The sequence below is a fragment of the Syngnathus typhle genome, linkage group LG2, assembly GCF_033458585.1.
Source record: "Syngnathus typhle isolate RoL2023-S1 ecotype Sweden linkage group LG2, RoL_Styp_1.0, whole genome shotgun sequence".
In the NCBI taxonomy this organism is placed as follows: domain Eukaryota; kingdom Metazoa; phylum Chordata; class Actinopteri; order Syngnathiformes; family Syngnathidae; genus Syngnathus; species Syngnathus typhle.
In genome coordinates this window covers 1,761,130-1,772,204 of record NC_083739.1, presented here as the reverse complement: position 1 = coordinate 1,772,204, position 11,075 = coordinate 1,761,130, and the positions used below count along the sequence as shown (strand labels likewise).

At 42.0% G+C, this 11,075-nt stretch overlaps 2 protein-coding genes across 2 annotated transcripts; one reads left to right on the top strand and one right to left on the bottom strand.

Annotated features, from left to right (window-relative positions):
- The first annotated feature begins 223 nt into the window (after positions 1-223).
- LOC133143199 (gap junction gamma-1 protein-like) lies at positions 224-6,711 on the top strand. Its single transcript, XM_061265021.1, has 5 exons — positions 224-557; positions 2,670-2,939; positions 3,009-3,228; positions 4,060-4,716; positions 5,737-6,711. Exons 2-5 carry the CDS (start codon positions 2,700-2,702, stop codon positions 5,748-5,750), a joined length of 1,131 nt encoding a protein of 376 aa, XP_061121005.1. The 5' UTR covers positions 224-557; positions 2,670-2,699; the 3' UTR covers positions 5,751-6,711.
- A 1,634-nt stretch (positions 6,712-8,345) lies between these two features.
- On the bottom strand, positions 8,346-9,749 carry LOC133143204 (L-rhamnose-binding lectin CSL3-like). The gene is made up of 8 exons (XM_061265034.1): positions 9,674-9,749; positions 9,567-9,602; positions 9,451-9,504; positions 9,242-9,380; positions 9,058-9,173; positions 8,880-8,930; positions 8,675-8,798; positions 8,346-8,603 (listed from the first exon to the last, which is right to left on the bottom strand). Exons 1-8 carry the CDS (start codon positions 9,702-9,704, stop codon positions 8,474-8,476), a joined length of 681 nt encoding a protein of 226 aa, XP_061121018.1. The 5' UTR covers positions 9,705-9,749; the 3' UTR covers positions 8,346-8,473.
- Positions 9,750-11,075: the final 1,326 nt, after the last annotated feature.

Genomic DNA, 11,075 nt, shown 5'->3' with positions numbered 1-11,075 from the left:
TATTTTATATTCTGGTCCAAATGAGCACCTTTTATACTTTTTAGCGCCCGCAAATTGAATGAAAGGCAACGTAGGCAACATGAAGTCGGACACTTTGCACAACAACATCGTTTTAAAAAACAACTTTTGTGTTCAGGGACAAAAAAAAATAGTCGGTGGTAGTGTTCTCGGGTTTCATGCGGGAGGAGGGGGGGGGGGTGCTTCATGCTGGGGCCACTTACGCGGTACGTCGGAGACGACAAAGAGGAGGAGGAGGAGAAGGAAGAAGAGTTAGGAGCCCACGGAAGCCAACACTTTACTTTGGAGCACCCCGGCGCGCGGGGGGTCACGGTGGACTGAATGGACACACACTGACGGAAGCCACGCACGCTAATTGGGAAAAGCTGCTGACGCAATTAAGCGCGCTTTTTGTCATTTTGTTGGAGCGCGCTCGGCTGCTTTTCTTTTTCGGTGGCCGGCCAACTGTGGAGCTGAAGTTGGCCATGCTGAAAGTTTGCTTTTAAACGTCACGTCGTCTGTCGAGTGCGGTTCGTTGCGACGTTTGGTTGCTGGAGTCGGTAAGTGGGCACCCCACTGAATGAAATCATGTCCAGACGATTTGTAAAACCCAAACGGGGACGCGCGTCATAGCCAGATTTAGATGACCACCAAAAGCAGTCTGAGCGCAGTAAACTAAATCATTGGTTCCACCGCATTTCTGTTCATTTTGACGTCTTATTTTAGCCAGGCGCAAAGTTTGATGGCGACTCCGCGTGTTTGCGTCAGCTCTCCTGGAACCCCTAAAATGCAGCTTTCTGCTTTGGGTTAGCTAGGAATGTTAAAACGCCTCCGCTTTGTCCGGATTCTTTGCACACACTTTCCAGACCAAACAACCCACCCCCAAATTCTGCAGCACCAGAGGTTAAAATGGGCCTTTTTTTGGGGGGGGGTCAGCTGGCGGCACGTTTGCGCGTTTGTCAAACCTGTAAAGAGGCTTTGGCGTCCACGTCGAGGAGTAAGGCCAAGTGTTGTTTAGACTACAAAAGTGCAGAGTACTTTTTATTTTTACATGTATAAAAAAATATCTAAAAATTCCCCGACGTTAAAAAGCTTGTCCCGGAGTCCTCAAATTTGTGAGACCTTCAAAAAGGACCCAATAATGAGCTTTTTAAAAGTGTATTTTGCCTTTTAAACTTTTTTTTTGTCTATCTCCTCTGCAAGGTTTTTTAAACTTCACTTTTAAACATTGTTGAATAATATCCGTAGCGCTTTTTTTTTTCCCCTTGTTGTTTTTCCCTTGTCATTCTTTCTTTGACTTCTCACTTGTCCCACTTATGGGTTTTCTTTTGTGGCGCCATTGTGAGTGGCAGCCCTATCTATCTATCTATCTATCTATCTATCTATCTATCTATCTATCTATCTATCTATCTATCTATCTATCTATCTATCTATCTATCTATCTATCTATCTATCTATCTATCTATCTATCTATCTATCTATCTATCTATCTATCTATCTATCTATCTATCTATCTATCTATCTATCTATCTTGGCCTCGGACATCTTCCCATGGCGTCGTTTTTTTTATCGCACAAATTGAGGTCGTGACGTACATTTTTGCTGCCACGTCTTGAGTTGCGCTGAGACGTCGGACGTGAAATTTTTATAAATATAAATATTTTCGAGAGCATTAGTGGACAAACTAAGACCGAATTGAGCGGCCTTTAATTTGCCTGAGTTTCTGCCACGGCTGCAAATCCCATCAGTCGCAGTGAAGTGGTATTTAAAGGGACAGTCACCCCTGTGCACCCCCCCATCCCTCCGCTTTCACACTGCAGCTCTAAAACTGCTCCCCCAACTTGTCTTGGAGTCTGAAGGTGGTGTTTGGTAATTGTAGGGTGGAAACAGATGTCACCCTGCAGCAGTAGCTTATTTGCTTTCTTGCTGCCGTCGCTTGGTCTTGCCACATCCTGATCTTTCTTTTGGAAAATGGCTCCCGCTCTACTCGCGTGAATCCCCGTTTGATCAGCAAATTTTTTTAAAACACAGTTCGGCTTTCCTCACTTCTCCAAATAACGCAATGTGCTAGTTTCAAGCCTACTTATTACTTCCAGTTCAAGTTCTCTTTAAAGTGGACTGACGCAAAATGAAAACAACCCAATATATGTAATCGTCAAAAACATTCCACCAGCCTAATGCTTAGTATAATTTACCCCATATAAAGTACCGTATTTTCCGGACTATAAGGCGCACCTTCAATGAATGGCCCATTTTAAAACTTTGTCCTTATATAAGGCGCACCGGACTATAAGGCGCACCATTAATGCATCGTGTCAGATTTTTAATCCAAATCAAATCATTCTCCATTTTATCTTTTTTATTTCAACTTCAGACGCAACAAATGACTTTATAATCACAAAATAATGATCCATCGTCTTTTTGATTCATGATTCATAGTCTTCAGCGGGCCACTTATGATTGATTTCATGACACAATGCTTCGGGCCAGTTTAAATTTAAGAATTTGGTCCATATATAAGGCGCACTGGACTATAAGGCGCACTGTCAGCTTTTGAGAAAATTTTAGGTTTTTAGGTGCGCCTTATAGTCCGGAAAATACGGTACATACCAAAAAAAATGCCACTAAAAAAAAAAAAAAACTATGTAGCAGTTTTCTATGCCTCCCCAAAGCTCATTTAGCTCCTTGCTCACCTCGGCACAATGAGTTGGAGTTTCCTGACTCGTCTGCTGGACGAGATTTCCAACCACTCCACCTTCGTGGGGAAGATCTGGCTGACGGTGCTCATCATCTTCCGCATCGTCCTGACGGCGGTCGGCGGGGAGACCATCTACTACGATGAGCAGAGCAAATTTGTCTGCAACACGCAGCAGCCGGGTTGTGAGAACGTGTGCTACGACGCCTTTGCGCCGCTCTCGCACGTGCGATTCTGGATCTTTCAGGTAAGTTTGACGTGACGTGATTTGTCTCGCATCAAATGTGTGACTGAAGTGAAATCCTATCTGCTGCAGGTCATTATGATCACCACCCCCACCATTATGTACCTGGGATTCGCCATGCATAAGATCGCCCGCATGGAGGACACGGACTACCGTCCGCGACGAAAGAAGAGGATGCCCATTGTGAACCGGGGTGCCGTTCGCGACTACGAGGAGGCCGAGGACAACGGGGAAGAAGACCCCATGGTCGCCGAGGAGATCGAACCGGAGAAGCCAGACAAGGCGGACAAAAGTAAGATGGCGTCGCTAGCTTTTAACGGGAGGTCACAGCTCAATAAAGCCAAAGCAAACATAAGAATAGAACTTTCTTTCTCACTGTTAAAGGGGAAGTGAACCCATTTTTTTTTTCTTCGTAATATGTTATTGGCAGCCCAACAGCAAAAATAAAACAAGCTAATATCCACCGTCTCAGGGGGCGGCCATTTTGCTACTTAGTCAACTGAAAATGACATCACATTTTTTCAGCCAATCACAACCCAGCTTCAAACAACTGGTGAGCTGTGATTGGTTGTGACCTGTGATGTCACAGCAATTGGCAAAATGGCCGACCCCTGAGATGGAGCTTAACATGAATTTTGTTGCCTTTAATATACCACAAACGCAGTTTTAAGCAGAATGCCAAATTTTGATTAGTGGGGGCACATACAACATATGATTGTAAAGGAAAGAAAGTCATAGTTTCATATTATGGAGTGCAGTATTGTTTATTAGCGGCATCTCGTCATTTTACGACAAACCAATGTGCAAAATGTTGATGAATTCTGCCAGTTTTCCAGCTCGCCTCTTTTGAAGGTTCTCAGGAGCTGCTTGGAATCCTTCAATGTTTGAATTTCATTGTTAGCTCTTCAAGGTTTGAAAAAACATTCCTGAGCTCTGGATAAAATGCAGGGCAGTTTTCCCACTGGCGCTTGTTCGCTGAGGTTGCAAAAAGCGCACGTACTTGACTTAAGTAGATGTTTGTGTCAAAGGACGAGCTCAAAGAAAGCAAACTTAAAAAACGAATGTGAATTATGTATAATCTGCATTTGGAAAACATGGTACTCAAGAATGCTTCTTTTTCAAGGCTCACAAGAGAAGAAGCACGATGGCCGACGAAGGATCCTGCGAGACGGTCTGATGAAAGTTTACATCTGCCAGCTCCTGTGGCGCTCGGCCTTCGAAGTGGGCTTCCTTTGCGGCCAGTTCATTCTGTACGGCTTCGAGGTTATGCCCTTCTACACGTGCACTCGCTCGCCGTGCCCGCACACGGTGGACTGCTTCGTGTCTCGGCCCACCGAAAAGACCATCTTCCTGCTGATCATGTACGTGGTGTCTTTCCTCTGCCTGATCCTCACCATGTTCGAAATCCTCCACCTGGGCATCGGCGGTATCCGTGACGGCTTCCGCAAGCGGGCCACCCTGCGATCACGCGCGCCCTCCTCCCTGCACGCCATAGCCTCGGCGCCACCGGGGTATCACGCCGCTGTGAAGAAAGGAGCCAAAGAAGAGCTCAGGATCTCGCCGACTGGCCTGGACGCTTTTGGCAACTCGGCCCGCGACGTGGAGCGCTTGCGCAGGCACTTGAAGCTGGCACAGCAGCACTTGGACCTGGCCTACCACACAGAAGAGGGAAGTCCTTCACGCAGCAGCAGCCCCGAAGTCCACGGCGTGGCGCAAACGCCGGCCGAGCAGAACCGGCTCAATTTCGCTCAAGAGAAGCAGGCGGATGTGAGCCAAAAAGGTATTTAGGAACCACGTTGACATTACCGTTTTTTTCCATGTATAATGCGCAAAATTTAACTAATTTATTGTCCCAAAATCTGGGGTGCGCATTATACATGGGTACAAAAATAATTTTTTTTTTTTTTTTAAATCCGAATATGATACGGAGGCCGCCATTACAGATGCGCTTTCTTCTCTGCTGTTCACTTCAATCACGCTCCATACGAACACAATGCTCTCGTATCAGACGCCTGCTCGATCACCTGCTTGTTTGCTGTCACAATGTACCCTACGCAAATCCGAAACATTTCTTCGCTATCGAGTTTGCTAGCGCATGCGCAGTGATACTGACCGGCAGAATAACATCCGGTTGTTCCCAAAGATGATCTTTTTTCTGAAATAATTTTACGTTCACGGACTTAAGTAGGAGTCAAAATTTGGGTGCGTATTATACATGGGTACAGGCTTTTTTCCAGCATCAACATGCCATTTTTAGGGTGCGTATTATACATGGGGGGGCATTATACATGGAAAAAAACGGTATTTATCCTATTATTATATTCACCGAAAATCTTGGGTCCAATTTTTGTTTTCAATACACCCAATCTGAATGACTATTGGAGAAAAAGCCGCTTAAGATTAGGGAGATGATGCAATGTCAACGCAGGATGATTGGAGCGAATTAGCTCTTGCGCTAGCTGTATGCTAGCAACTTCCGCGGTTGTTTTGAAAGCCCCACAAGAAACAACCCCTGAAGGCTTTAAACGTATTTTTGCTCCTTAAACATTTAGGAATGTGTGTGAAGAAGTTTTAAGTCCTTTAGATTTGGCAGGGTTGTTGCTTTAAACATATTTTTGCTCCTTAAACATTTAGGAATGTGTGTGAAGAAGTTTTAAGTCCTTTAGATTTGGCAGGGTTGTTACTTTACAAGGACTTTAAAATATTATTATTATTATTTTTAACAGATTCTTCCTGCGGTTTGACGAATATGAAGTGAATTTCCGAAGATTTAAGTGTTTTTCTTTTTGTCTCTTTGTAGGAATACATGCCTGAACCTGCTTTCTGGCTGTTTTCTGTCTTGTCATTCCTACCAGCCTTATCTGGAAAAGCAGTTGGACCACTGAGAGAGGATGTGTATGTTTATGTGTGTCTTTGTGTGAAAAGAAAAAAAAAGAATGCAGTATTATGAACATCAATTCATTTTGAAGCAAATGTCCAGGGCAGCCACGCCACTTAATTGGCCCTAAAGTTCCTCCTGTCCATTTCTATTGCCCCGTTTTTTTTTTTTTTTTGTCCTTCTCACAAAAGATTTTTTTTGTGTGTGTGTAATGTTCATTGATGTAGATGATTTCAAACCAGGGCTCAGTGGTGTTGTTTATCTAAAGCTTATATATTTCATTTGTTGGACCAAAATGCTGGACTGGGAAATGCTTGAATTCTTTATGCGCCAAGAACATTCTTGAACATTCCATTGCCAAAAACTGGCTCACTACATTTCATTCAGATCTTTGTAGACCTTAAAACTCACAAGCACAGGGCTCAGACAAGATAGGTCATTGAGTTTGTTTTATTCTTCAGGAAATGATTCACCTTTGTCACTGCGGAGGGTTTGGCAAATTCTGACTTATTTTTTCTTTTTCTTTTGGGCTTAAGCTCATTGAGCTGTGTGGTAAGCAGGGATGCCAGCTCCATCCTGCTGAAATGCATTCCTCTTAGGTGAGACATATTTTTCCATCGCTGACACGCGTGGCCCATGTTCATACTTCTGGAATCTTAGCGGGTGGCCCAACCTCACATTGGTGTCAGCAACTGACGCCTACGTTGAAGGTCAACACTGCCATCGTGGGTTTTTTTTTTGGGTCTGACTTGAAAAGATGACGTCCAGAAAATGTTACACCGGTGCGTTGTTTCTCATTTCAAGTGTTTTGTCTTTAAGATTTACACTATATTCCAAATGACACTATTTTCTAGTTGTTGATATTGTTTTTCTAGAGAGTAAATATATTTGAACAAAGTTGTACTGATTTTATTGGAGGCTTACAAAAAGGAAAACAAATGTGTTACTGTCATCTAGTGTTGACAAATGGAATTGGAGAAAAGATTTCCCACGTGGCTCATCAAACAGCTAAATAGCACTTTAGAAAACCAAACTATTGTAGCTGAAGCATTAATTGGGCTAATCGGGAAAGACCGTGCCACAATTAAATTAAAACCTTTCAAGACCGTGAATTAAAAAAAAAAAACCACGATATAATTAAGTGTTCACATTTTTTACACAGAGCCTGGTACCTTTTGAAAAATATTATTTATCAAAAATATCACATGACTCATTAGCTGCTCGATTTATTTATTTTCATTCTACTTTCTAGCAGAGTGCCGGTGAACGGAGGTTGCTCTACACTGACCTCTAGCGGCTGCTTTTATAACCTATCAAAGAAAAATGGCAAATTAGAGACACCAAGCAGCTCACACAGGTGGATGTGGATTTATAAAGCCACTTACGATCTAAGAGTAGGTAGGTAAATCGACTTTTCGTTGCAAATAGCTTGTTTTGCGCAAATACTCAAGTCATTATGTGCATTATGGAGATTGGTGTGTCAACATTGACTTATTCCAAAGGCCCAAGAACCCCATGTAAACGCCCAAAAGATAAACAAGAACAAAAACATGGCCTCAAATTAAAAGCGATGTCAACTTTTTACACAGGGCCTTTTAAAGCGCCTCCTTTTGGGAGAGACGGCGAAGGTGGCACCCCATACGTGGACTTCAGAGGAAATGTAAGTTAAATGAGCCCATTTTTATTGAATAAATAACGACGTATGAACAATTCAGCTTTCAGAACCTGTCGTGTTTAACTAGTTTTGAAATGGCTGATTGGTAAAAACTGTTTGAATCTTTTAAAAAGATGAATATGATCAAAATTGCAAGCAATTTTTCTATTTTTCAAACGACGTCTGTTCAATGATTTCCATTGGGAAAATTGTGATCGATTCCTTTCGTGATGTCATCAACCAGACATGGAGGGAAGGGGCGCGGCCTCATTAAAAACGGGCGTTTTTAAAGGCATTTGTTGGATGAAATAGAATATGCGAACTTTTTTTCATTTTCCTAATAAAAAAAAATACATAAGCTATCGCTCGATTCCTTCCGTGATGTCATCAACCAGACATGGAGGGAAGGGGCGTGGCCTCATTAAAAACGGGCGTTTTTAAAGGCATTTGTTGGATGAAATAGAATATGCGAACTTTTTTTCATTTTCCTAATAAAAAAATACATAAGCTATCGATCGATTCCTTCCGTGATATCATCAACCAGACATGGAGGGAAGGGGCGTGGCCTCATTAAAAACGGGCGTTTTTAAAGGCATTTGTTGGATGAAATAGAATGTTAACTTTTTTCATTTTGCTAATAAAAAAAATACATAAGCTATCGATCGGTTCCTTCCGTGATGTCATCAACCAGACATGGAGGGAAGGGGCGTGGTCTCATTAAAAGTGGGCGTTTTTAAGGGCATTTGTTGGATAAAATAGAATATGCTAACTTTATTCATTTTCCTAATCCAAAAATGCATAAACTAGGCTAATTATGGAAACAATTGTCACTTTTGTGTCCCTTTAACATTAATTCAATTAAAACCAAACTCAAATGTGAATGCAAGTTCTAATTTAATCACAGTTGAATAGACATTGATTCTTAACATTGATATTATCATTTCAACTCTAATGTAGATTCACTGCTTCAGCCGAACCACATTTCAACGTTGATATCTTGCCATATTACATATCGGTACAGTAATAATCCACAGCGAGATACTTGGGAAGGTCATCGCATGGAGCGGGAACTCCCAGAGTGTTGTCGTCTGCTGTCACGGTGCACGAGTCGGTAGCAACTCCACCTCCGTTGCACCTACATCGAAATGACAATTCAAAGAAAAGAAACACCGACATTGAACAGAATTTCTTTCGGGTGATACGTACAGAAAGTTAAGTCCAATCATAGTCGTGGGACTGTTGCAGAAAGTCATGACTGAGGACTCATCCGTGCAGATGTTCTCATCCAGCCGGCCGTACTTGGCATTCTGGATCCTCAGTTCTCCACGATCTGATGATGACGTGGAAAGCGCGAGCGGTTTCAAAAAGTTGTGTTTTCAAATGAGAGGGGGAAAAAAAGTTGCTTACTCACCACATCTGATAGTTTCAGTGTCTCCTTCACACACATACGTTCTCATCAAGCCTAGGGAAGCAATTTCATGGTCAGCTTTATTTCAACCGGCATACGGCACAAGATTTAAAAAAACAAAAGTCCGCAAGTGTCCGAATGAATCCATTGTGTGACCAGCGGAAGCTCAAAAAAGTCGTACCTTCGGTTTCTTTCTCACAATCGTAGGCGATTTGGATGAAGTTGTCAGGTGACCAGTTTTCTGTGAAGATAGTTGGATCAGGCTTTGGCAGGCGGCACCGCGGCTCTCCATCACAGCTGTAGGATTAGGAGTCCTTATGATTCCAACCATCTTGGTTTAATATGTTCCCAGTAACATGCCTTACATGGATTTCATCCAAATGAAGTATTGTGGGTGAACGCCGTTCTCCGTGGAGACTTGAGCAGCCTGCTGGCGATTGGAGCAGTCAGCGTTCTCCTGCAAACCGTAGTCCACAGCCGTGACGCGGATTCTGTGTCCGGCGGCTGAAAATCGCAACGCACACGTGAAGACTCGAACCAACGCCGCGACTGCGTGAACGTCGGCCGTACGTACGACACTGCAGCACCGAGTTGACTCCCGGGCAGGCCACGTCGACGAAAGACCCGTCTGGAGGGACACTTGAGTTAAGCGCTTGACCATGACATCCTTACTGACGTTTCTATACAAACCTGCATCAGATGTTTGATAGCATGCAGCGAGCAGAACTGCAGGATAGAGAAAATACCCATGTTGACATTGGAAGGACATTCCCTCCGACTTGCCTGGGTATACTCACGAGACACGGCGGTCAACTTGGCCGTGAACATCTTGCCGGTTGAAGCGAGAAATGGCGAGAGGGTGGCGAATGGTGTTTATATGCAAGCATGATCAAAGGCAGGGAAGATGGAACACAAACATTGCATAAGGACAAATATTGGTTGAGGTAAATTGACATTCAATTCAATTTTGAGCAAATAGACTCAGACTTTTTTTTTCCTCTCAATGAGGAACTTTGGGTTCCTTTTGATCACACCCTAGGAGACAATTACTGTACAAAAGCAAAATAATAAAATGGTTTGTTTTGAATAGTGAACAATATTTGAACGATGTTTCACGATTGAAGCTGGACTCGGTACTGTAATAGTATTTTTTTGAAAGATCAATGTTATCGGAGAGCTGAATAGATGTGCCCGTGGGTGGTTTGCATCTCTAGCAAGTCATTATATTGCGATGTATTAAGGAGATCCGTGTGTGAAAATTGACTTATTCCAATGGCCCATATGTAAACATACAGTTTGCAAAGTTAACAAGAGCAAAAACAGCATAAAATTAAGATCTTCACACAGGGTCTGGTATCTTTGAAGAATATTTAGTATATGCACACACATTATTCTGGCACGCATGTTCGCCTCACAGTTCAGAGGGAGCAGGTTCAATTCCACTTCCAGCCCTCCCTGTTTGGATGCTCTCCCCCTGCCTGCGTGGGTTTTCTTCAAACACCTTCCACATCCCGAAAACGTAACATATGTCGTGTCCTAAAAAAACTTGTCATGCCTGCTTTGACGTCACCATGCCAGTGTTGCCTCCCACGTTCCCACATTGGAAACCATCGTGTGTGCCTCCTCTTTGGGGTTGACACCTATCTGATATCAAAGTCAAAGTCTGCTTTATTGTCAATTTCTCCACATGTCAAGACACACAAAGAGATCGAAATTGCGTTTCCTACCATCCCACGGTGACAAGACGTATTACATATTATATTATATTATATTATATTATATTATATTATATCATATCATATCATATCATATCATATCATATATCATATCATATCATATCATATCATATCATATCATATATTATATTATATTATATTATATCATATCATATCATATCATATCATATCATATCATATCATATCATATCATATCATATTATATTATATTATATTATATTATATTATATTATATTATAATTAGTCCAAAACGTTCAAGTAAACAATACAAAAAGCAAAAACAAGAAGGCACATACAATGAATAAATAAGAGCAATGAATGAATGAGTAAATAAATAAATAAATAAATAAATAAATAAATAAATAAATAAATAAATAAATAAATAAATAAATAAATAAATAAATAAATAAATAAATACAAATTGTACAAATTGTGACGACTGTACCAGCACGTTCTCGTTCCA